This window comes from Heterodontus francisci, chromosome 14 (genome assembly GCF_036365525.1).
Source record: "Heterodontus francisci isolate sHetFra1 chromosome 14, sHetFra1.hap1, whole genome shotgun sequence".
In the NCBI taxonomy this organism is placed as follows: Eukaryota; Metazoa; Chordata; class Chondrichthyes; order Heterodontiformes; family Heterodontidae; genus Heterodontus; species Heterodontus francisci.
Genome location: NC_090384.1, coordinates 80546579 through 80573506, shown reverse-complemented (window position 1 = coordinate 80573506; position 26928 = coordinate 80546579). Strand labels below are relative to the sequence as shown.

General features: G+C 43.2%; 1 protein-coding gene across 4 annotated transcripts in view; it reads right to left on the bottom strand.

The window, feature by feature from the left end:
* ckap5 (cytoskeleton associated protein 5) overlaps positions 1-26928 on the bottom strand; it is a 198148-nt gene that overhangs the window by 120223 nt on the left and 50997 nt on the right. For all 4 annotated transcript variants that reach the window (XM_068046465.1, XM_068046466.1, XM_068046467.1 and 1 more), the window contains 5 exons: positions 23981-24145; positions 23679-23807; positions 18200-18376; positions 12516-12620; positions 8993-9103 (listed from right to left, as the gene is read on the bottom strand). In XM_068046465.1, the coding sequence (XP_067902566.1) occupies positions 8993-9103; positions 12516-12620; positions 18200-18376; positions 23679-23807; positions 23981-24145 (687 nt within the window). The remainder of the gene's footprint in view (positions 1-8992; positions 9104-12515; positions 12621-18199; positions 18377-23678; positions 23808-23980; positions 24146-26928) is intronic.

The following is a 26928-nucleotide window of genomic DNA, read 5'->3' as shown; positions in this document are numbered from 1 at the left end:
CATGCCATTACTGATATCTTAAGATCCTGCTATCAAAACAGGTTGGTCATACTTGCTTATGCATTTATTCCCAATCGGTGCTTTTCTGATTTAAACATACAAGGGGGGAAAACAGCTTTCCAACATTTCAAAAATAGTATAGCAAATATAGCTCGGTGCTGGTCATAACACTGCACCCCCAATAATACGTGGAACCCATTCAACAGTTTGAGCATCATTCCAAATCTTCACCTTCATTTGCCGCTACTAAACCTCTACATCCTTACCTATCTCCAAAATAATGTGATACAACACTTGACAAGTTGTAATTGGCTATGCAGTTGAAAATAAATTCTACCCATTTGTAAAGTAACATGCAGTTATTAACATGAGGCATATGGAGCCCCCGAAGCTTAATTTCAAACTTCAGAATCAATATGTTCAGCATATGGTGAAGTCAAATTTCCATTAGCTATTACAAAAAAGATAAAGGAATACAAACATATAGTCATTTGAAGACCTTATAAACATCGTTTTATCATTCAACGTTCAAAATAAAAACTGTCACCTTCAATCAGGTAAGCAGCCATTGCATATTTTTCAAACATTTGAAGATAAGATGCAGGTAGGTGAATGGTTTGGGAAGCAGCTACCTGTTGGGCGAGTAGCTGGTAAGTGATTAAGATCCATTCCAATCCTAACGTTTAAAATTGTAAAGGAACTAGTTGTAAGCTTTATATAAAAGGGAAAATAAAATAAATAATTGAAAATAATTGTTTGTTAAAACACAGTAAGGATGGCAGGACAGGTAATGTGCCACGGCTGCAGCATGTAGGAGCTCCTGGATGCCAGTATGATCCAGGGCAAACACCTCTGCAGTAAGTGTTTGCGGCTCGAAGAGCTTCGGCTCAGTCATCGAACTGGAGTCCGAGCTGCAGACACAGCAACATATCAGGGAGGGGGAAGTTACCTGGACATTTTGAACCAGGTCACACCCCTTAGGATAGGGTCTTCTGATTTGGTCAGTGGTCGGAGACAGGACAGTGTGGCTGCAGCTGAAGGGGACCCAGAGGGCAGGAGTCTCAGCCTTTGTGATTGTCCAACAGGTGTGAGGTTCTTTCAGCTTGTTTGGATGAGAGTGGGAGGCTACAGGGTGGATGAGCAACCTGACCATGGCACCATGGTACAGGAAGCCATTCAAGTGGAGGGAGAAAAAAGGATTGTAGTGGTAGTAGGGGACAGTATAGTTAGGGGGATTGACATGGTTCTCTGCAGCAGAGAGCGAGAGTCCAGATGGCTGTGTTGCCTGCCTGGTGCCAGGGTGCAGGACATCTTCTCAGGGCTGGAGAGAACTTACAGTGGGAGGGGGAGGATCCAATTGTCATGGTCCATGTAGGTAACAACAACATAGGCAGGACAAGGAAAGAGGTTCTGCATAGTCAGTATGAGGAATGAGGCACCAAGTTAAGAAGCAGAACCTTAAAGGTAATAATCCAGTTAGACTACTTAGTTTAACATCTGATGTTGGGAAATTGTTAGAATCCATTATTAAAGAAGTAATAACAGGACATTTAGAAAGTCAAAACACAATCCATCAGAGTCAGCATGGTTTTATGGAGGGTAAATAGTGTTTGACTAATTTGCTAGAGTTCTTTGAAGATGCAAGATGCAAAGTGGATAACGGGGTTCCTGTGGATGTAGTATATCTGGACTTCCAGAAGGCATTTGATAAGGTGCTGCACAAAAGGTTAATTTTTTGTTTATTCATTCATGGGATGTGGGCGTCGCTGCCCAGGCCAACATTTATTGCCCATCCCTAATTGCCTATGAAAAGGTGATGGTGAGCTGCCTTCTTGAACCGCTGCAGTCCTCGTGGGGTAAGTACACCCACAGTGCTGTCAGGAAGGGAGTTCCAGGATTGTGACCCAGCGACAGTGAAGGAACAGCGATATGCTACCAAGTCAGGATGGTGTGTAACTTGGAGGGGAACTTGCAGGTGGTGGTGTTCCCATGCATTTGCTGCCCTTGTCCTTCCAGTTCGTAGAGGTCACGGGTTTGGAAGGTGCCGTCAAAGGAGCCCTGGTGCATTGCTGCAGTGCATCTTGCAGATGGTACACACTGCTGCCACTGTGTGTCGATGGTGGAGGGAGCGAATGTTTGTAGATGGGGTGCCAATCAAGCAGGCTGCTTTGTCCTGGATAGTGTCGACCTTCTTGAGTGTTGTTGGAGCTTCACCCATCCAGGCAAGCGGAGAGTATTCCATCACACTCCTAACTTGTGCCTTGTAGATGGTGGACAGGCTTTGGGGAGTCGCGAGGTGAGTTACTCGCCGCAGGATTCCTCGCCTCTGACCTGCTCTTGCAGCCACGGTATTTATATGGCTACTCCAGTTCAGTTTCTGGTCAATGGTAGCCCCCAGGATGTTGATAGTGGGGGATTCAGCAATGGTAATGCCACTGAATGTCAAGAGGAGATTCTCTCCTGTTGGAGATGGTCATTGCCTGGCACTTGTGTGGCGCGAATGTTACTTGCCACTTATCAGCCCAAACCTGGATATTGTCCAAGTCTTGCTGCATTTCTACACGGACTGCTTCAGTATCTGAGGAGTCACGAATGGTGGACATTGTGCAATCATCAGCGAACAACCCCACTTCTGACCTTATGACTGAAGGAAGGTCATTGATGAAGCAGCTGAAGATGGTTGGACTTAAGACTCTACCCTGAGGAACTCCTGCAGTGATGCCCTGGAGCTCAGATGATTGACCTCCAACAACCACAACCATCTTCCTTTGCGCTAGGTATGACTCCAACCAGCGGAGGGTTTCCCCGATTCCCATTGACCTCAGTTTTGCTAGGGCTCCTTGATGCCATACTCGGTCAAATGCTGCCTTGATGTCAAGGGCAGTCACTCTCACCTCACCTCTGGAGTTCAGCCCTTTTGTCCATGTTTGAACCAAGGCTGTAAAGAGGTCAGGAGCTGAGTGACCATGGCGGAACCCAAACTGAGCGTCACTGAGCAGGTTATTGCTAAGCAAGTGCTGCTTGATGGCACTGACGATGACACCTTCCATCACTTTACTGATGACTGAAAGTAGACTAATGGGGCAGTAATTGGCCGGGTTGGACTTGTCCTGCTTTTTGTGTACAGGACATACCTGGGCAATTTTCCACATTGCAGGGTAGATGCCAGTGTTGTAGCTGTACTGGAACAGTTTGGCTAGGGGCACGGCAAGTTCTGGAGCACAGGTCCTCCGTACTATTGCCGGAATATTGTCATGGCCCATAGCCTTTGTAGTATCCAGTGCCTTCAGTCGTTTCTTGATATCAACGCGGAGTGAATCGAATTGGCTGAAGTCTGGCATCAGTGATGCTGGCGACTTCAGTAGGAGGCAGAAATGGATCATCAACTCAGCACTTCTGGCAAAAGATTCTTACAAATGCTTCAGCCTTATCTTTCGCACTGATGTGCTGGGCTCCCCCATCATTGAGGATGAGGATATTTGTGGAGCCACCTCCTCCAGTTAGTTGTTTAATTGTCCACCACCATTCACGACTGGATGTGGCAGGACTGCAGAGCTTAGATCTAATCCGTTGGTCATGGGATCGCTTAGCTCTATCGCATGCTGCTTACGCAGTTTGGCATGCAGATAGTCCTGGGTTGTAGCTTCACCAGGTTGACACCTCATTTTGAGGTATGCCTGGTGCTGCTCCTGGCATGCTCTCCTGCACTCTTCATTGTACCAGGGTTGGTATCCTGGCTTGATGCCAATGGTCCAGTGGGGGATATGCCAGGCCATGAGGTTACAGATTGTGTTTGAGTACAATCTTGCTGCTGCTGATGGCCCAGAGCACCTCATGGATGCCCAGTTTTGCATTGTTCGAAATCTATCCCATTTAGCACGGTGGTAGTGCCACACAACACAAAGGACGGTATCCTCAATGTGAAGGTGGGACTTCGTCTCCACAACGACTGTGCGATGGTCACTCCTACAATACTGTCATGGACAGATGCATCTGCGGAAGGCAGATTGGTGAGGATGAGGTCAAGTATGTTTTCTCCTCTTGTTGGTTCCCTCACCACCTGCCGCATACCCGGTCTCGCAGATATGGCCTTTAGGACTCGGCCAGCTCGGTCAGTAGTGGTGCTACCAAGTCACTCTTGGTGATGGACATTGAAGTCTCCCACCCAGAGTACATTCTGTGCCCTTGCCACCGTCAGTGCTTCCTCAAAGTACTGTTTAACATGGAGGAGTACGGACTCATCAGATGAGGGAGGACGGTAGGTGGTAATCAGCAGGAGGTTTCCCTGCCCACGTTTGACCTGATGCCATGAGACTTCATGGGGTCCAGAGTCGATGTTGAGGACTCCCAGCGCAACTCCCTCCAGACTGTATACCACTGTGCCGCCACCTCTGCTGGGTCTGTCCTGCTGGTGGGACAGGACATACCCAGGAATTGTGATGGCAGAGTCTGGGACATTGTCAGGTATGATTCCGTGAGTATGACTATGTCAGGCTGTTGCTTGACTAGTCTATGGGACAGCTCTCCCAACTTTGGCACAAGCCCCCAGATGTTTCGAAGGAGGACTTTGCAGGGTCAACAGGACTGGGTTTGCCACTGTTGTCTCCGGTGCCTCGGTCGATGCCAGGTGGTCCGTCCGGTTTCATTCCTTTTTATTGACTTCGTAGCGGTTAGATACAACTGAGTGGCTTGCTAGGCCATTTCAGAGGGAATGCAAGAGTCAACCACATTGCTATGCGTCTGGAGTCACATGTAGGCCAGACCAGGTAAGGACAGCAGATTTCCTTCCCTAAAAGGACATTAGTGAACTAGATGGGTTTTTACAACAATCGACAATGGTTTCATGGCCATTAGACTAGCTTTTTAATTTCAGATTTTGTACACAAGGTAAGATCACATAGGGTTGGGGGCAATTGGATAGAGGATTGGCTGACCAACAGAAACAGAGTCAGGATAAATGGGTCTTTTTCTAGTTGGCAGGATGTGACTAGTGGAGTGCCATATGGTTCGGTCCTCGGGCCCCAACTATTTACAATTTATATTAATGACTTGGATGCAGGGATAGAAGGTACTATAGCCAAATTTGCAGATGACACTAAAATAGGTGGGATAGTAAATTGCAATAAAGAAATAAGAAATTTACAAATGGATATGGATAGGTTAGGTAAATGGGCCAAAATTTGGCAGATGGAGTTTAACGTGGATAAGTGTGAGGTTATCCATTTTGATCCGAAAAATAAAAAGACAAATTATCTAAATGGTGAGAAACTTCAGAGTGCTTCGGGTGCAGAGGGATTGGGTGTCCTCGTGCATGATTCGCTGAAAACTAGTATGCAGGTACAGCAGGTAATAAGGAAGGCAAATGGAATTTTGGCATTTATTGCGAAAGGAATAGAGTATAAAAGTAGGAAAGTGTTGCTGCAACTGTACAAGGCATTAGTGAGACCGCACCAAGAGTATTGCGTACAGTTTTGGTCCCTTTACTTGAGGAGAGATGTAGTTGCATTGGAGGCAGTTCAGAGGAGGTTCACTATATTGATTCCAGAGATGAGGGGTTTGTCTTCTGAAGAGAGATTGAGCAGTTCAGGCCTTTACTCTCTAGAGTTTAGATGAATGAGAGGAGATCTAATTGAGGTAAACAGGATGATTAAGATCAGCCATGACCATATTGAATGGTGGAGTAGGCTCCAAGAGCTGAATTGCTTACTCTTGCTCTTAGTTCTTATGTTCCTAAATTCTTATGTAATTTCTGGATTATTACCCAAGCCAAGTGCAAATTGGCATAGGCAAATAAGATTAGAAAAATTAATGCGGGGTCAAAGACGGGTGTGGTAGAAGTGGGTTCTGGTTCATGGGACACTAGTACAAGTACTGGGGAAAGTGGAGGCTGTACCGTTGAGACAGTCTACACCTGAACCGTGCCGGGGCCGGTGTTCTAGCGAGCTGCAACACTTGGGAAGTGGAGAGGGTTTTAACCTCAATAGTGGAGGCAAGGGATCAAATTTGGAAAGAAATGGAAAATCAAGGAGTAGAGACAAGGCAAGACAGAGAAAAGTGGGAAACGATAGACTGTGACAGGAAGGGACAGAGCATACAAATCTAAGAATAAATCAACAGATAAGGCTACAGGTTACAAAAATTATATAAAGGACAAAACTAAAGGCACTGTATCTGAATGCACGTAGCATTCTAAACAAAACAGATGAACAGAGAGCACAAATAGAAATAAATAAGTACGATCTGAAAGCCATCACAGAGACATGGCTGCAGGATGATATAGATTGCGACCTGAATATTGAAGGGTATATGGCATTTAGGAAGGACAGGAAACTAGGAAAAGGGGGAGGGGTAGATCTGTTAATTAATTATGTTATTAGCACAATAGAGAGGGATGACCCAAGTTCAGGAGACCAAGATGTAGAAGCAGTTTGGGTAGAGATGAGAAATCATAAAGGCAAGAAGGCACTTGTGGGAGTGGTGTACAGACCACCGAACATTAACCACACTGTAGGACAGGGTATAAAGGAAGAAATAATGGCAGCTTATCAGAAAGGTACAGCGATAATTATGGGGGATTTTAACCCACATATAGACTGGAAAAATCAGATGGGCAAAGGTCGCCTAGATGAGCAAATTGAATGCTTTCGGGATAATTTCTTGGAACAATACATTCAGGAGCCAACCAGAGAGCAGGCTATACGAGACCTTGTATTGTGCAACGAGATTTCAGTAGGATAAATCAGGATCTAGCCAAAGTGGACTGGGAGCAACTACTTGTAGGAAAGTCTACATCAGACCAGTGGGAGTCAAAGAGGAACTCATGAGAGTTCAGAGCCAACATGTATCCGTTAAGGTGAAAGGTAGGACCAACGAATCCAGGGAACCCTCAATGTCAAGGGATATTGAGGATTGGAGCAGAAAAAAAAAAAAAAAGGAGGCTTATGGCAGATTCAGAATGCTGAAAACAGCTGAGGCCCTCGAGGAGCATAGAAAGTGTAGGGGGGGGGGGGTACTTAAAGTAATTAGGAGAGCAAAGAGGGGACATGAAAAAACACTGGCAGGCACGCTAAAGGAAGATCCTAAGGCATTTTATAAGTATATTAAGGGCAAGAGTATAACCAGGGAAAGAGTGGGGCCCATTAGGGACCAAAGCAGCAATCTGTGTGTGGAGCCAAAGAACATGGTGAGGCTTTAAATTATTACTTTTCATCTGTGTTCACTATGGAGAAGGACGATGTTGGTGTAGAGATCAGGGAGGGGGATCTTGATATATTTGAACATACTGGCATTGAAAGGCAGGAAGTATTAGCTGTTTTAGCTGGCCTAAAATGGATAAATCCCCAGGCCCAGATGAGATGCTTCCAGGTTGTTATGTGAAGCAAGGGAGGAGATGGCAGGGGCTCTGACACAAATTTTTAAATCCTCTCTGGCCACAGGTGAGGTACGAGGATTGGAGGACAGCGAATGTGGTACCATTATTAGGGTAACTGGGATAAACCAGGTAATTACAGGCCAGTGAGTCTATCAGTGGTTGGGAAACTATTGGAAAAAATTCTGAGGGACAGGATTAATCTCCACTTGGAGAGGCAGGGATTAATCAGGGATTGTCAGCATGGCTTTGTCAGGGGGAGATCGTGCCTAACACACACAGAATTTTTCGACGCAGTGACTAGATGTGTAGATGAGGGTAAAGCAGTTGATGTAGTCTACATGGACTTCAGTAAGGCTTTTGATAAGGTCCCGCACAAGAGATTGGTTAAGAAGGTAAGATCCCATGGGATCCAGGGCAATTTGGATCCAAAATTGGTTCTGTAGCAGGAGGCAGATGGTGATGGTCAAGGGTTGTTTTTACAAGTAGAAGCTTGTGACAAGTGGTGTACCACAGGGATGGGTGCTGGGATCCTTACTGTTTGTAGTGTACATTAATGATTTAGACGTGAATATAGGAGGCATGATCACTAAGTTCGCAGATGACACGAAAATCTGTGATGCCGTAAATAGTGAGGAGGAAAGTCTTAGATTACAGGACGATATAGTTGGGCTGGTAAGATGGGCGGAGCAGTGGCAAATGGAATTTAATCCTGATAAGTGCGAGGTGATGCATTTTGGGAGGACTAACAAGGCAAGGGAATATACAATGGATGGTAGGACCCTAGGAAGTACAGAGGGTCAGAGGGACCTTGGTCTACTTGTCCATAGATCACTGAAGGCAGCAGCACAGGTAGATAAGGTGGTTAGGAAGGCATATGGGATACTTGCCTTTATTAGCCAAGGCACAGAATACAAGAGCAGGGAGGTTATGATGGAGCTGTATAAAATGCTAGCTAGGCCACAGCTGGAGTACTGTGTACAGTTCTGGGCACCACACTATAGGAAGGATGTGATTGCACTGGAGAGAGTGCAGAGGAGATTCACCAGGATGTTGCCTGAGCTGGAGTATTTCAGCTATGAAGAGAGACTGAAAAGGCTAGGGTTGTTTTCCTTAGAGCAGAGAAGGCTGAGGGAGATATGATTGAGGTATACAAAATTATGAAGGGCATTGACAGGTTAGATAAGAAACTTTTTCCCTTAGTGCAGGGGTCAATAACCAGCGGGCATAGGTTTACGGTCGGGGCAGGAGATTTAGATAAGATTGGAGGAAAAAAAAATTTCACCCAGAGGGTGGTTGGAATCAGGAATGCACTGCCTGAAGAGGTGGTAGAGGCAGGAATCCTCAACATTTAAGTATTTAGAGGAGCACTTGAAACGCCATAGCAAACAAGGCTTTGGGCCAAGTGCTGGAAAATGGGATTAGAATAGTTGGGTGATTGATGGCCGAGTCGGTGGGCCAAAAGGCCTGTTTCTGTACTCTATGACTATCCATGAATACTTAGTATGCACAGCTTGATTTCTAAGTAATTTTTTTTCAAATATTAAGCCTTGGTTAAAATTAAGCATTGCCCCTGGTTTGTACAAAACATATTCCAAGCTTTTAAACACTGATTATACATACCTTCTGGAACTCCTCCATGCTGGCTAACCTTTCCTTCCAGTTGCTACTGTCAAGTTGCTGCAGGCAGGATGCTGGTAGCACAGCTGCAGCTCTCTCTTCACACACCTCAATCTTTAAAAAAAAAAGAGCAACTTTAACTGTAAATGCCACAAAAATGTTTATAGAAGATTTTTTTGAAATCTTTCAAGTCCTGGAGACAAACAAAATCAAAACAGCTTTGGGTAACAATACATCAACACAAACTAATACAGGTCTAGAGCAGTGATTGTATAAAGAATAACACTGATTGTGTGCTGTCAAGAACCTCCAATGTAAATAGTTAAGAGCAAAATACCAAAGATGATTTAATCTGAAATAACAGAAAATGCTGGAAATATCCAGCATCTGTGGAGAGAAACAGAGAATGCTTCAGGTCAGTGACCCTTTGTCCAATTGGGAGTGCTTAGAGATGCAACAGTTTTTTTTAGCAAGACAGGGAAAGTTGGGGGGTGGGGGGGGGGGGGGGAAGGGAGGAAAAACAAATAAAGAAAAAAAAAGTGATTACTGACAACACAGCCGGCAGCCTAAGTCATCCGACTGTGCCAACCTACTGCGCAAGCGCTGCGTTCCACAGTGCCAGGACTGGTTGGCGCTTGCGCAGATGACGTCATCGCGTAATGCGAGCAGATGGGGTTGGCGCATGAGCAGATGACATCGAACGCAGGCAGATCCGGGCTGGAGAGAGCAGGGGTGAGGGGGTCTGGGGAGCGGGTGCGGGTAGAGCGTGGCCAAAGACCTTGCTTGGGGCGGATGCGCTCTCCTCCTTCCCCCCACCGCCCGCTCCCAACCCCCACCTGCTCGCTCGCTCGCTCCCCTCCCTTCCCGGCCCGCTCGTTCGCCTCCCCTCCCATTGTGTGCTGTCATGTGTTTAGGTTGACATCGTGTAATTATTTGAGCAGCGCCATCTTTAATCCTGGCAGCTGCCTGACGTCGCAGACTGTGACGTTTTTGTGGCACAGGCTGCATTTGCGCATGTGCCATTGCAGTGCCACCTACAGGTGGCATTGTCAGCAAACGCAGCCAAAAAAAAGTGGAAGGCAAGAGAGATTAAATGACTAAAGGGACAATAGTGCAAGGCAATATCCTCAACCAACATTTACTTTAAACCCAATGACTCCCACAGCTAATAAAAACCAAAAATGCTGGGAATATGCAGGTCAGGCAGCATCTCTGGAGAGAGAAACAGTTAACGTTTCAGATCAGTGGCCATTCATCTCCTATTGCCTTACATTAATCATCCCTTTTGTCATTTCATCTCTCCTTCCTTACACCGAATCACACACCTTCCCTTTTGTTTATTCCCTGCCTTGCTTAAAAAACTGTTCATCCCTTAAGCACTCTCAGTTACAACAAAGGGTCACCAACTTGAACTGCTAACAGTTTCACTGTCTACAGATGCTGCAGCATCAGGATTTTTCTGAATTTATGTAAAATAGTCACCGTTTTTGGGTGCTATTCTGGACAATGTTACAAAATAAAAATCGACTCAAGTCACATCCATTTTCTACATTGAGGATAGATTAGCCCTCGAACCCTACACTACACTTCACTTCCTAGTGGACTCCTGAGAATAGCTCCCCTTTTTTTTTGCAGAAAGATGCCTTTTACTGGGGCCTCATCACTTTCCTACTAGCAATCTGTTTGAGAGTCCTATTCTGTGAAAAGGCAACTCCAAAAGCTATTTCTCAATGTTGATACAATAACTAAGTAACCTCATTCTCCACTGTCTCAATCCCTCTTGCTATGAGGGCTTCCATTTTTTGTTAAATGATGATGTGTGTGTTAAAACGGACAAAAAATTCCATAGATGCGGGATCCTTGTTTTTTTAAAAAAGAAATCATCAGGTGGTCTCTTGGACTGAACTTGTAAACAAGTTACTGGAAGAATCAAGGAGGGCTAAAAAACAAGCCCTTACTGGAAGGCAGCTGTCTTCAGATAATTATCCAGCAGGATTTTTTTTTGGATTTGGAGAAAGATGTTCATGAAGAAGTGACAGGTCAAGATTTATAGAAGTTAGGAGGCTTGACTCTTGTGACATTGATTTTTGTTTCGCTTTGGGCAGGTAGTAGGGATATGGACAATGGTTTGAAAAGACAGTTGGAGAAATCTTGCCAAGGGAGCAAACCCCAACTCAGTGTGTTCCAGTTCTTTGAAAAGCCTACCAGTTTTCTATCTCTTTAAGAAGCGCTGAGAAGCAAGTGTAAGAAACTGCCTGAAACCCCTGTTGCTGCATTTTTCCTGGAAAGCCGATCTTCAACATTGCCAGACTAGAACTGTTCTAGGAAGATTCCAGTGACAGCCGTCTACGCATAATTGGGAAGCCAAACCAAAACAAAGGATACCGGACATCTTTCCACATTTTCTCTTTTTTCTTGAGGAATTAGCAAGTATTTGGCCCAAGTATTTTTTGTTTGTAATAGAGCTCTAAACAGTAAATCTCTTTTTTCCAGTTAACTAGTGTGTGTGCACGCACAGATATAGTGGGGTGAAGGTAAAAAGGGAACTTTTATATTTCAATCTTGATTACTGGTTAAGACTTGTTTTAAAATAAACTGATAACTGTTGTTTATTAAAGAAACCTGGTTGGTGTATTTTATTTTTGGGATAAAAATACCATATCGGTAAATAGGAATTTTTTTTAGCATATGTTGTGACCTGTGGAGAAGTGGAACTAGAAAAACAGTGTACTCCTCTCGCTTCGGTCCCAACACTCTACACAAGGCATTTGAAGGTTTTAGTGATTTTAGTGGGTATACTAGGGCCCTGGAGTCCCACTGCTGTTAGTCAAACTTAGACCCTTTTTAAACTAATTTGCTCAGATCACTGGTGCTTTTGTATCCCAAAACCTGAATCTGCTTGACAGAGTTTGCTGTGTTACTTATTTGTGGACAGAACAGTTAACTCTCAAACAATATCTGAAACCAGAACTGACCAAGATTGGACTCAACTGCCAATTTTTAAAAAAGATTTTCATGCAACATGGGTTTCACTGGCAAGGATAACTTTTTTGGCCATCCCTAATTGCCCTTGTAAAGTTGGTGGCAAGCCACCATTTTGAGTACAACCAAGTGGCTTGCTAAGCTATTTCAAAAGGACTGTTAGGGGTCAACCACATTGCTGTGCGTCTGGAGTCACATATAGACCAGGCCAGGCAAGGATGCAAATTTCCTTCCCTAAAGGACATTAGTAAACCAGATGGGTTTTTCATGATAGCCCAGCTGCTTCAGTCACCTTTAGTGATGTTCACTTTTTATTCCAGATGTATTTAATTGAATTTAAATTCCCCAGCTTCTGTGAGATTTGAACTAATCTCTCCAGATCACAGCATAACCGCTAAACTACCATATCCCCAACTAAAGTAATTTTAAGCTCCTGCTTTGCTTCCTGCATAAATTTAAAGATAATCTCCCACACTATACCTTAAAACATTATAGCAAGACAGCAATATTTCAAGTGTAGATCTACGTGGAAGTTAATACTTACACGAAGTTCTGGCTCAACCTCTTTAATCTCGGTTGCTTTTTTTCCTTTCCCACCTGCACCAGAAGCAGGCCCTGGTGCTTTCACTTTTTTAGATGTCCCAACAGGCTGCAGAACACAGAGTATGTTAGTCTTGAATAACTACAGTCCATCCCAAAATACCTAAATTGGTTTATTTAAGAAGCAGTTACTAATGACTAAATATAAACATAATATTCAGCTATTCCATCATATTGAAAGAGATACAGACATAGGCTGAATATGCTTCAAGCTGCACAGGTTCTTTTAAACTACACTAGCATAGAAGTGCCATTTTTAAACATAAAAACTGCAAGACAAGAGTAATTAGGCACATCTCCAATAGTCAGGAGTACAAAATGAGAATGCACCCTTGCAGGTACACAAATCTACTAAGGTCACTGTGAGAACAGAATTTGCGAGAACAAAATAATATGGGGACAATTATGATGAAATAATTAATCAATCATGTATTACTAACAAAATAACCTTGGAGCTGCAGAGACAGCTTATCAGAAATGGCTTCATAACTTCAGGGCTGCAGAGGCAGCTTATCAATAGAAATTGACAAGGCAGTACCCCAATCAGGCCCCGACACCAAGAAGCTGCAGAAGTTTGTAGACCAATTGGGAACAAAGAGTAGGTGCTACTGATTTGTATGAATAACTATAATAAGGCTTGATTTGGCGCGAAGAGTTAGTTCGGGGGGGGGGGGAAAGAGGGGGGGGTTAGTTCAGTGTGTGTGTTGCTTTTAGTTTTAGTTCAATTCATTGTTAATTGTTACATCTTCAGAAAACTTAAGTACTGCAATAAAGTTTCTTAAAGCTAGTGTCGGACTTCGTCTCTCTTTGTGCAACTAATGGGATCCAACAATTTGGCGTAGTCGGCAGGATCGCTGGAGAATTAAGACCGAAGCCACAGACATCGGACCTATATCAGCGCCCCAGAGGTAAGGACTCCTCTTTATGTTAAAAGTCATTGGTCGTTGACTAAATTCCAGTTCCCTGCCACACGATCCCGAACTTGGCAGTATTTGACGGAAATACCCTTTCTTGTGCGGCTCGAGACCCCCTTTCTAGACGTCTAACTTGGCGGTATTTGACGAAATACCTACTTGGCGAAAAGCCTGACAGCTCGAGACCTACTTCCCTACCTGAATGGATAAAATGACAGACGAAGGCAACAGACAGTTACCAACTACTGACAAAGGGGGGTGGGCCCCACCTGACGTTCCCGAAGATGAAATACTTCGGCAGTTGAAAGAATATATAGAGCAAGTTTGATTTGACTAAAACATACACTGAAATTGAACAAAAATATGGCACCTCCACGGGACAGTGGTCCCTGGAAGATATAAAGAGAGTTTGGGTAAGGATAAAGAACGGACCCAATGGTCCTTGGCCAATAAAGGGCAGAAAGCTCCATGACAAAGTTTATGGCAGAGTGACATAAAAGACTATGTTTTAGAATAAAAACAAGTTACTGTGTCTCTGATTTGAATGTGTGAATGTTGTGGAAACTTCCACAAATGAATTGAATGTCCCTGGGATGTACAGCTTGTGATCTGTACAACTTGTGTTTCGTAGAACTGACTGTCGTTAACTCTTTGTTGTCTGGCTTTAATGTTGAAAGCATGGGTCTATTAAGTTGTTTGGAATTGAATGGGTGAGAAAAGTGATTGTTGAGTGTATTAATTTCAATTTAAGATTGTGCACCCAGTAATAAAATATAATTCAATTTTATATCCTAAGTTAAAGTTTTATTTTTATTTTAAAAGTTGGTTTCGCAACTGTGAATAGGCAATGAACAATTTTCTAAGAGATAAGCTTCAGCCTTGAAGGTCTGAAGATGTCTGGCAAAAATCCAATTTGAAGTTTAAAACACTGCTTTAATTGGAAACTCTGCTATTGCTTTATTTTGAAGTCTAAACTTGAAGACATGTTTTACTGACTGTTTAAGTAGCAAATGTCAGGAATTGGATATTGGTTTAAGGGAGAGAAGGATAAACAAAGGAGATTTAGGAAAGAAATCCTGTTTAAAGTTTGTGTAAGGAGTTGGTGTTAAATCTTTTGTGTTAAGAATGTTAAATAACTTTTCCTTTAGTTTTTGGTTTTATTACAGGCATTTGAAAAGGTGCCTGAAGAACAAGAAAAATGACATAATTTACATATCTTTTTTTAAAAAGCACGTGCTATTCTGTTGTGTGTGTAGTTAATAAGTATTATAAGTTAATAAGTCTGAGTTAAGTTTATATTAAGGTGAATTGACCTGTTAGGTTGAAGAACTGGAAATTTCATTTGTGGCCACAATGAACTTTCAAGTTTATGATGTCATGTTTTGGAGGAGTCTTCAGTTCCGGACACAAGACTCGTTCATATAACATTGGCAGTTTTGATTTTTAAATATTTATTGCAGTGAATTGGAATTTGGAAGCATCTTTGTTATAAAAAAAATCCTGGCATTAGGAACTTTTTTTTTTAAGAACATTACAGCGCAGTACAGGCCCTTCGGCCCTCGATGTTGCGCCGACCTGTGAAACCATCTGACCTACACTATTCCATTTTCATCCATATGTCTATCCAATGACCACTTAAATGCCCTTAAAGTTGGCGAATCTACTACTGCTGCAGGCCGGGCGTTCCACGCCCTTACTACTCTGAGTAAAGAAACTACCTCTCACATCTGTCCTATATCTATCACCCCTCAACTTGAAGCTATGTCCCCTTGTGTTTGCCATCACCATCAGAGGAAAAAGACGCTCACTATCCACCCTATCTAACCCTCTGATTATCTTAGAAAAGATGCTAAAAATTTGAAAACAATTGCAGTTTGATCTAAAATGCTGTCTTTCCTGATGGAGATGCTTTCCTTTGAAGTTGATAAGTTACTAATGATTTTGTTGTTTTCAAACCCTAAGGATACCAAAAGAATTGAAAAAAGTTTAAAATGTAGTTCTTTTCGATCAGAAAAAAAAGGTTACGTAAAGTGACGCAGCTGAGAACAGATATAAGTGGACAAATTAACCCACTGGTCTCAGGGGCAGAGCCACAATAGATTCTGTGTTTTTTTTTAAGCAGGTGACGGCAGGTTCCAAGGCCATGTGAGAACTGATGCCACAGCAAGAGATCCAGCAGCTTTGAGAATTTAAGAACATAATTGCAGACATCAAATGTCACAGCATGCTTATCAATGAGACGAAGTGCTTGAGAAGGAGAGATAATTGCAAGCACTTCTGTCTTTAATGTACAAAAAGTCTGGGCATAAGAAATTGGAATCAATAAACAAAATTTAATTGATATGAGCGGTCATTTAAAGCACTCAAAGGGAAATTTATCTGATATTTAAGAGGACAATCAAAGTTTTAGAAAATAAAAAACAAAACAGTCTAAGTGGTTTAGTGTGTTGGACAATGCTCGAACTCCCCCTAGCACAAGATACTAAAGCTCCAAGATAAAAAAGGACAGTTCCTATTCCAGGTTGCGAGATTAAACGGACAAGAAGCACCAACCCCCACATCTGAATTACCGACGAGTAAAGTTACGACCCAGCAGCCACAAGTGACTGGTCTCCCTTGCCCTGCCTTAACTGCAGGACCAGAAAATGGACTTGCGATAATAAAAACGAATAAAATTGTATATGACAATATAAAGCTTGAGTTGGTACCGGTATTATTGAATATCTCAGATTGGAGACAAATTGATGCAGGACAGGTGCCAGTTTGGATCAATGACACCCAGTTGGAATACTTAGCTAGTCACACAAATGATAAAATTACCAGGTGCCAACTCAGAAAACGTAAGGTCAGGAATGTGTAAATACAGGATCCATGAGTATTGGAGTAGTGTTGGGAATACCTGTAATTCTGAGAGATAAGTTAGGGATGCAATTACATGAAGTAGAAAATATAGGGGTGATAAGGGGAAAAGATTACATAAAATACTATGATATATTACCCTATGTTGTGGAAATTGGAAAAGAGGTAATTGGAACAACATTGTCTGAGTGTAGTCTGGAAAACCAGGTGGTCATATGTCCTCATATATAAAACAGCAGAATCAAAATGTGGATTTAATGCCACTGTAAATTGCACCATGGAGACTAGGAAAGCATTGTCAGGGCTAACCCATGTGACCTATATGGGAAAGGGGAGATATTGCTTAACCACCACAGCGAAGGAGTACCACTATGGACATAACTGGACTTGTCCGGTGAGCAACAGTACATTTTGGTTCAACCCACAAATACCAACCTGAGTAGGGAAGATGGAGTTGGTAGAGATACAAAAACAAAAGACAGAAACAATAACTGTGACAGAAAGTATTAAGGAGGATTTGACAAATTACCTCCGGGAATATGAATATACTATTCAGCCATTGCCCACACGCTTGGGTAAAGAGAGACAGCAGCTAGAAGTCATTGCTGTAGTGTACTACAATCTGGAACAACAGTCGAAGAAGCTACAAGATGAGATGGACGAGATAAATGGCAGGAGGACTTATGGAACTGGGGGTCAGACGTGCAGATACAACCTTGGTTTAGAATTATCTCCCATGTCCTGATAGTGGTTTTGGGTATCATGGTGTTATATGTGACCTACTTAGTTTGGCAACTTAAGAAATTAATTAGGCGATGTAAGAGGATGTATGAATACAGGTTGGACAGCTACCCGAAAAGCAATTAGTGTTCGAACTTGCTCTGTAAAAGGAGAGACAATTAGTTATGCCATAAAAGGGTAATTGTATAACCTTTTCATATATACTTAAAATGAGTTAATTAATGATCAATGTACTTTAAGAATGAAATTGTATTGTTTGTACAATCGATTATGTAATAGTGATGCTTAAATGAAATTGTAATTGTACAAGTGTACCACCTTTTACGTTGTAAACAAGTAACTGAAGCCCCTGCAAAACTTATGCCTTTACAGAGCTCCCGTGGGCCCCTCCTGTGGCACAAGCAGGCAACGTATCGAGTGTGACTCCTCCGGGTGTTGAAGGCTGTTTCTAAACAAGTAGAGACCATTAAAGGCACCTAGGTGGGATCAAGGGAATGATTCTTAAAAGTGTTTTGAAGAATCAAAGGGGGGGGGGGGGGGGGGACTGTGAGAACAGAATTTTTGAGAACAAAATAATATGGGGACATTTAAGATGAAATAATTACTCAATCATGTATTACTAACAAAATAACCTCGGAGCTGCAGAGACAGCTTATCAGAAATGGCTTCATAACTTCAGGGCTGCAGAGGCAGCTTATCAGTAGAAATTGACAAGGCAGTACCCCAATCAGGCCCCGACACCAAGAAGCTGCAGAAGTTTGTAGACCAATTGGGAACAAAGAGTAGGTGTTACTGATTTGTATGAATAACTATAATAAGGCTTGATTTGGCGCGAAGAGTTAGTTCGGGGGTGGGGGGGGTTAGTTCAGTGTGTGTGTTGCTTTTAGTTTTAGTTCAGTTCATTGTTAATTGTTACATCTTCAGAAAACTTAAGTACTGCAATAAAGTTTCTTAAAGCTACAGTCGGACTTCGTCTCTCTTTGTGCAACTAATGGGATCCAACAGTCACTAAATGTCATCGATATCAAAAGTGCAAATATATATTTTATTTAATTACACAGTTAGCACATCAAGTCCAAGTAAACACAGCATGCTTTAAAAGGTTACGTCATACCTTGCCTGTAGAAGGTTTTTTTGACAGGCCACCAGCTTTGTTCATAGAAGCATCTACTTTGTCACCAGAGCTTGAAGATGGCCCAACTTTTCCTGGCAGTCCAGCCTTTCCCACTTTTGCACCAGCTCCGCCTTTATTCCCACAAATCAGTTCTACCTTATCTGAACATTCTTTAATCTGAAATGACAACAGTTATGCTGCAACATCACAAACCACAATGTAGCAGAGAAAAACAGATTTCCAATACTACAACTCAGTTTTTGCACACCAAATGATGAATTAAGCAATCCACAAATCTCAAATTTGTAGTGCATGGGAAAAGGATAAGCCATTCACCAGCCTTCCACACTGCCCCCAGTCCCACCCACCACTCTCACATCCTGAGACTGTTCTGGCATACAATTAGATCATGGCAACTATGTACCTCAAATCTATTAAGCCACTGCTGCTCCATTTAACTCAATACTCTTAAACATCACTCTCAATCTTAAATTCCTATTTGCCCAGAATCCACAGCTACCTTAGTCCAAGTCTGCACATAATTCACCATGATCTAATGACATCAAGAGGACAAAATACGATAGCCCACAAAAATGCGCATAGGGATCGAGATCACGAATAACCTGCGCCCATTCCTTCCATGACAGAGAAGCATGCAAATCTCATGCTGCCTGCTAATTTAAATGATTGTAGTGTGCAGTCCAGTGTAAACATGCTGTTGCACGCCTCAGCAGGGTCTTCAAGTGCATGCAAGGGTAGCACCACTTAAAGCCAACTTGCATTACATAAAACTAGCCTCCACCTCTAAAGATGAGGTGTATTCTGGCTGGAGTAGGGCTGAAGTGGCTAGGAAAAGTGCAAGAAGCATGATGAATAGCACAACAGGGGCAAGAGAGGGTGCTCCAATGTTCCTTGATGCAGCATTGGAGCCTTGGTGCAAGAAGTGGAGAAAAGGAGAGATGTCCTTATCCACTGCAAGCCAGAATGTCCTCCAGACAGACAATGAGTGGGCAGTGGGAGCAGATAACCATGGCAAACAATGCCAGTAGTCTAGCCCCAAAGGCCTGGATCCAGTACCGCAAGGACAGTGATTTCACATGAGTAGTCAAGGGCAATTATTGCATCTTCAAATGCCACATCATACTAACTGGAGCACTAGCCTCAGACTGCTCAATGCACTATACTCCCATCACTCACCCAGCAATATGTTTAGTTTAGAGATACAGCACTGAAACAGGCCCTTCGGCCCACCGAGTCTGTGCCGACCATCAACCACCCATTTTATACTAATCCTACACTAATCCCATATTCCTACCACATCCCCACCTGTCCCTATATTTCCCTACCACCTACCTATACGAGGGGCAATTTATAATGGCCAATGAGTTGGTACCGGTATCACAACTCATACCTCATATTTATAGCTTCACCTCACCGTCACACCCAAATCTCAGTTTGCACACACTGCCAGTTGTTCATCAATGACAGCCACATCACCCGAAGAGACTTCACAACACTCCGTGACACACTCCCTTCTCTTGCAGGACAAGGTGGCCTCAACAGGAAACAACTAACTGGAGGGAAACAGACACACCTGTATGTCCTAATCCCCTTAGAGTAGGCAGTGCTGGCCATTGTTGGAAAGCTCATTGCTCAGACCATGACCACTGGCAGGCCTGAAACCATTGAAGATATGGGATGCTCATACCCAATTCTCCTTCTCACATCCCACTTTCCCTTCATCCCACAATCCCTCTCAATTTACAAGCTCCAGATATGTAAGCATGCACCTCTTGCTTTCCCACCTATCCCCCCCACCCCACTTCCCCTCACCAAAACTTGACTTTTGTGCCTTTATCCTTTCAGACACCCAAGAACTGTCACTTGGCCAACAGCGGTGAGTGAACAGAAACAAATGGAAGAGCAGCAAGACTAACGAAGATCAAACAATGTCACTTGCGCCCGCACACACTCATCAGCTCAGATATTGACACTTAGCTAGAGAAGGAATCTTCCCATGTTGAGACACTGGCCACGAGTGGCCTGCAGACATGGCAGGCGACAAGGGTACCAGCTCGCTGGAGAGGTCGCACACACCAGTTCTGTTGCAGGGACTCAGATAAAGGAGGCGGTGGCATAGTGGTTATATTACTGGACTGGTAATCTAGAGGCCTAGGCTCATACTCTGGGGACATGGGTTCGAATCCCACCATGGCAGATGGCGAAATTTGAATTCAATTAATAAATCTGGAATTAAAAAGCTCGCATAATGGTGACCATAATACCACTATCAATTGTAAAAACGCATTGGTTCACTAATGTACTTTAATAACCCTCAACTCAGTTAAAAAGGACCAGGACCTGCACCTGAAGTGCTGTAACCTGAAGGCTACAGAGCAGGTGCTCGAAGCCAAGACTAGAATGGGCAGCTGGTTTTGTCGGCCGATGCAGACACGATGGACTGAATGGCCTCTTTCTGTGCCATAACTTTTGTCTGGTTCGAAGGACATCAATGGGGCAGCCTACAATAGAAAGCTGAAGGGTATGCACAATAAAATGCTCGGTGCATTGGCAGGCCTGCCAGACAGCCTGTGGTCAATGTCAAGGAGCATGGAGGAGTAGGGCACTATCTTGGCACAGGGCTTTGGACAGAGTTTGGAGCCCATCCTTTCCAGCATGGAAGTGGTGACCAACTTCATGAAAACATTTGTAAACCAATTCATGATGCTGTATCTGATGGCTGACATCTCAACCTCCATTGCAGCACAAGCAGTGGGTGCTGCAGTAGAATCAGGCTGAAGTCATGCAAGCTCAAAACTGCTCTCATCTGAGCTGTTTGTTGCCATGTAAACTCAGACTGATGCAATCATAGTTGTAGATACTAGTGTTCAAAGCAACATGCAGCAAGTCACAGTAGTCTAACAATTTTTCTCCAACACATTGCTAGAATTGCTGAGACGTCACCTGGGGGAGTGGTAGTGGCTCCAATGGAGTCTGGCCTGCTATTCTCTCAGGATGATAATATTCATCCTCCCACCACTGCCACTCCACCAGTGCCCGTGCTGTTGCCTGGCAGCCAGCCAGCATAGACTGCTGCCATCTACATGCCGAGATAGTGCAGTTCAAAGCCAGGCCCTCAAGGCCCTGAGTTGCTCAAGATCATCCTGCAAGGCCATCTGCAGCCACTGTCAGCAGCCTTCTATCAGCCATACTGCACCCACTGGGGTAGCACTGCATAGGACCATTAAGACAGGCAAAGGTGCATGAAAGACAGGCACAATGGGAATGCATAAGGGTGATTAGTTTACTTTCGTATGCAGTATTGGATGATTTGATTTATAAATTTGGATTGAAATGTATGTTTGCGGCAGCTTTTACTTCAACACTGTGACCATTAGGACATTATGATGGGAAGGTACGGTGTGCGACAGTTGCTGAGTGGGGAATTGGGGTTGCATTCACTGGTACTGCAGTCAGATGAGTTGATCATTGACCACCCGGCCAGAAAGGGGCTGTATTAGTCATCTCCTCCTGTTTTCCCTTTCCTCTTCAACCCGCTCCTCAGCTAGTCACCATGTAGCCTTTAGAAAGGTGATGGTGAGGTTGTGTAACAAGCAGCAAACGATGACAAATCTTGACACGTGCTCCGGCGAGTACTACAGGAGTCCTCCAGAGCAGTCCAGGTGGCAGATGCATTGTTTCAGCATGGCTGTGGTCTGTTCAATTACATTGTGTGTGGCAGCATGGCTTTCTTTATACACATTCTTCACACATATGCATGGGTTGTGCACAGCAGTCATAAGCCATGTGGTCAGCAGACGGCACTCGTCACAGTGTAGCCACTCTGGTTTGCCGTGGTGGCTCAAATGCAGATGGTAGAGTGGACTGCCACAGAATGAAAGCATCATGACTGCTGCCAGGATACATGATGAACTGCGTATGGTCATGCACTAGCTGAGTGTTGAGGGAATGGAACCCCTTTTGGTTGTGGTACAGCTCAGCTGAGATATGGTGCCTTCCAACGATAAGCACACAGTCAACGGCAGCCTGCACCATGGGGAAGCTTGCAATCCTTGCAAAGCCATGTCCTTGCTTCACTCCAGCAAGAGGTAATGAAATTTATTCTGCGCTCTTTGATGTCTGCCGCACTGTTCCTCACTGAGGTTCAGGTAGGAGAATTGCTCCTTGAACACCCTGGGCCAATATGCTCCTGCTGAGAACCCTTCTCCCCCTCTTGCAACAGCTTTTCCTGCTCTGTGTCACCTTTGCTCATTCTCCCAGTCATGCTGTAGTCCAGAGGGGATGCAAACTACAGCAGCCATGTCTGGGAACAAGTGTTTGTGTAGAATTCTTGAAGTCAAGACAAAGTTTCAGCATCTGCCACACCACTCCCTGTAGACTTCAGCAATGTTAAATAAATGTACAAAACCAAACACTTCTATAAATTCAGAAACAGCCAGTAAGAAATTTTCTGATCTATTTTTCTTGAAGTCAAGAAGTGGATAATCTCACATTTGCCCAAAACAAACTCCATCTGCTATAGTTTACGCCATGTGATTTGTGGACAACTCTGTAGCTTCTTGCTGCCATCCACACAACCTACTAAGCCCTCCAGAAAACTTGCAACTGCTGATTCCTTCATCCAAGTCACTAATATAAACTAAAAATCTGAGGCCTCAGCACAGATCCCTGGGAACCACCACTTGTTGCATCTCACCACAGATCAGCCTTCTGGAAGTTCATGTGGATAACATCCATAGGCATTTCCCCCATCCACGTCAATAACCTGCTCAAATAACTTAACTAGATTAGTCAGACATGACCTACCCAGCACAAATACATTCTGAATCTTTGATCAGATCATTTATCAAGTGCTCAGTTACCCCAATTCCAGTAACTTCCCCAGAATTCATGTTAAAATGCTATGGCCATAGTAATTTGGTTTCTCTCTCGTTCTTAAATATAGAATTTGCATTTGAAAATTTCCAATCTGAAGGCATAATTCTTGAACTTAGAGTGCTATGGAAAATTATGACTAATGAATTATCAGAAAAGTTCAGATTTAAATCAACTGTGAAAGAAATCAAATAAATACAATAGACTGCATGAAGTACCTGAGGAGTTGGGATATGCACCATTAAGCACTCCCTCAGTATCTCCACATGAAATTTTCTACAATCTGCCTGTTTTTTTTTTAAAAAGAGGCAACTATTCACTTTGCATTGATGCATGTGCACACAAGCATTTAGTTACAGCCATTGATTTAAGTGCAAGATTAGATGTCCTTAGTGCACAAAACTGAATGGACACATTCCCCAAATCACAAAGTCTTAGTCTAAATTTCAAACAAGAGAGGCAAACCATTGAATCCAAATTAGATTAGGAGTTTCATATGTTTTACATCTTCTTTGGAATAAATGATTTTACTTCAAAATGTGAAAAACAACTTGGAAGTACAGTCCCCTATGTAATAACTCACCTTATCAAGTTTCAGTTTATCAACATCAACAAGGAAAGGATTCATTAATCTTTCGCCAACAACTTTTAAAGCAGTACCTAGTGCTTCAAAGGCAGCATCCCTCACCTCGACTGCAGAATCATTAATTTGCTGTAGAGAATTAGAATGCATTAGTTCTGTTGGTTCACAAATCATTTCATTATTTTTTAAATATTCCATTTGTTTGCTTAATCAAACAAATTGCAGCAAGGTTTTGAAACAAAAATTCTAACTACATAAATGGCAGCGAAGATCCACAAGCAACACAACCCTCAGTTACGTACCTTAAGCAGCGCAGCACAAAGTGGCTTTAAAAGACTTTTTGGCAATGTAGAGGAAGTACAGCAATGGAAACTTCTTGCCAAGAAGAGTGATGCTTGTTGCTTGATTGATGGGTTTTTGTTATCCATTACAGCTAGCACATCTTCACTTAGGTTCTGTAATGTGGTCTGAATCCAAACATCTTGTTAAAGACTCATTACTGCAACCAAATTCTTAAAAATCTATTTTAGCAGAATATTTCTCATCTCAAATTTCCATGGAATTTTGTGAATAGAATACCTTTATACGAAGTATAGCAATTTCAGTAATACAGGCAACACTACATTTGGCATCAATATGTTAGAGCAGAACTGTAACAGTCATCAACTATAAACTCTTAAAATTAAGTTAACTACCCAAGAAAATTATGATGGGGTGCAACTGCAAAGGACAAGTGATTTCGCTATGCTAGAGAAATTTGTAGCTCATCGTCACAGCAGCGTAGGAATTTTTGGATATGTAAAGCTGTAAAGCCATTGATATTAGAATGAATAAAAGACCATTTCTGCATAAATGGACATAGATCTGTTTTTAGGGGTTGAATCTATGCTCAAAATGGACACACAAGTTTTAGACAGGGTCCATTTTCCATTTGGTGCCATGATAAAGCACTTCAAGGTCAACTGCAACACATCATAGTAAGGTGCTCCTAATGCAGCTTAAACCAAATTCTGAAAAAGTACCCTGCTGCAAAGGAATCATATGTTTCACAGTCATTCTGGCTTTCTTAAATTGGTAATTATAGGTCTAAATTAGAGGTGTACTGAAACAGCCCAACTCTTTTTCTTATAATTTTCATCCTAATCTGGGCTCCCTCAAAACACTATACAGAAGTATAGTTTAAAAAAAAAATTGGAGTGTATCAAGTAAATAATGGAGAAGTCTACGATTAAGGGAAACCAACTGGCCAGTTAATTTTGCAATGACACCCAACTGGACAGCCATAAGAGCAAAATACTGCAGATGCTGAAACTCTGAAATGAGAAAAGAGAGTGGCGAAAATACTCAGCAGGTCTGGCAGCATCTGTGGAGACAGAAACAGTTAATATTTCAGGTCTGCGACCGTTCACCAGAACTGGCAAAAGTTAGAAATGTAACAGTCTTTGAGCAAGTGAAAGGGATGGGGGGCGGGGGGGGTGGGAGAAAGCAGGTGTGGGGAGAAGAACAACACAAAGGAAAAACTGTGATAGGAAGTGGGAGTGAAAAGATTAAGCGACATGTCATGGAACAGAATGAAAACGGAGTGCTAAATAGTTGCAGCAAAAGACAAAGCACAAGTCCCGAGAGAGTGTTAAAGGAAGAATAATGAACAGGCCTGTACGAAAGAAAAAACATGAATAAGTTTAAGACCATCATACGGTTCAAAACATTTTTTAAAAATATATTTTGAAAAAACTGAAACAAAAAAAAAATTAATAGGGCTGATAATCTGAAATTATTGAACTCAATATTGAATCCAGAAGGCTGTAGAGTGCCTGATCGGAAAATGAAGTGCTGTTCCTCGAGCTCATGTTGATGTTCACTGGAACACTGCAGTAGGTGGAGGACAGAAGTGTGGGTATGTGGAAATGTGTAAAGAAGGTGGACAATTAAAAACGGCAAGCAACCGGAAGCTCAGGATCATGCTTCCGGACCGAGCGGAGGTGTTCTGCAAAGCAGTCACCCAATCTGTGCTTGGTCTCCCCAAAGTACAGGGGACTACACTGTGAACAGCGAATAAAATATTCTAAATTGAAAGTGGTAAATTGCTGTTTTACCTGGAAAAGTGTTTGGGGCCTTGGATGGTGAGGAGAGAGAAGGTAAAAGGGTGAGTATTACACCTCCTGAGACTGCATGGGAAGGTGCCATGGGAAAGGGAAGAGGTGTCAGGGGTGATGGAGGAGTAGACCAGGGTGTCGCAGAGGGAACGATCCCATCGGAATGCTGACAGGGAAGGGAGGCCAAGATGTGTTTGATGGTGGCATCACACTGGAGATGGCAAAAATGGTGCACGATTCTTTGATGTGGAGGCTGGTGGGGTGGAAAGCATGTCGTAGGTCTGGGAGGGGAAGGGGTGAGGGCAAGTGCAGGAAATGGGTTGGACACGGTAGAGGTCCCTGTCAATCACAGTGCAGGGGAGTCCTCGGTTGAGGAAAAAGGAAGACATATCAGAGACACTCTTGTGGAAGGTTGCATCATCGGAATAGATGCGTCGGAGACGGAGAAACTGGGAGAATGGAATGGAATCTTTACAGGAAGCTGGGTGTGAGGAATTGCAGCCAAGGTAGCCGTGGGAGTCGATGGGCTAATAATAAATACTAGCAGAAAAGCCTATCCCCAGAGATGGAGACAGAGAAGTTGAGGAAGGGAAGTGTCGGAGGTTGACCATGTGAAGGTGAGAGGAGGGTGGAAATTGGAAGCAAAGCTGAAGTTTTCCAGTTCAGGGAGAGAGCAGGCAGAGGCTTCGATACAATCATCAATGTACCAGAAAAAGAGTTGGGGAAGGGGTCTGAGTAGGACTGGAACAAGAAATAAAAACAAGAAATGCTGGAAATACTCAGCAGGTCTGGCAACACCTGTGGAGAGGTAAGCAGAGTTAACGTTTCAGGTCAGTGACCAGTCATCAGAACAAGGAATGTTTGACATATCCCACAAAAAGACAGGCATAGCTAGGACCTATGCGGGTACCCATAGCAACACCTTTTATTTGGAGGAAGTGAGTGGAGTTGAAGGAGAAGTTGTTCAATTTGAGAACAAGTTCAGCCAAGCAGAGGAGGGTTGGAAAGACCAAACACAGATTGGGTGACTGCTTTGCAGAACACCTCCGCTCAGTCCGCAAGCATGATCCTGAGCTTCCAGTTACTTGCCATTTTAATTCTCCACCTTCTTCCCACGCCCACATTTCTGTCCTCGGTCTGCTGCAGTGTTCCAG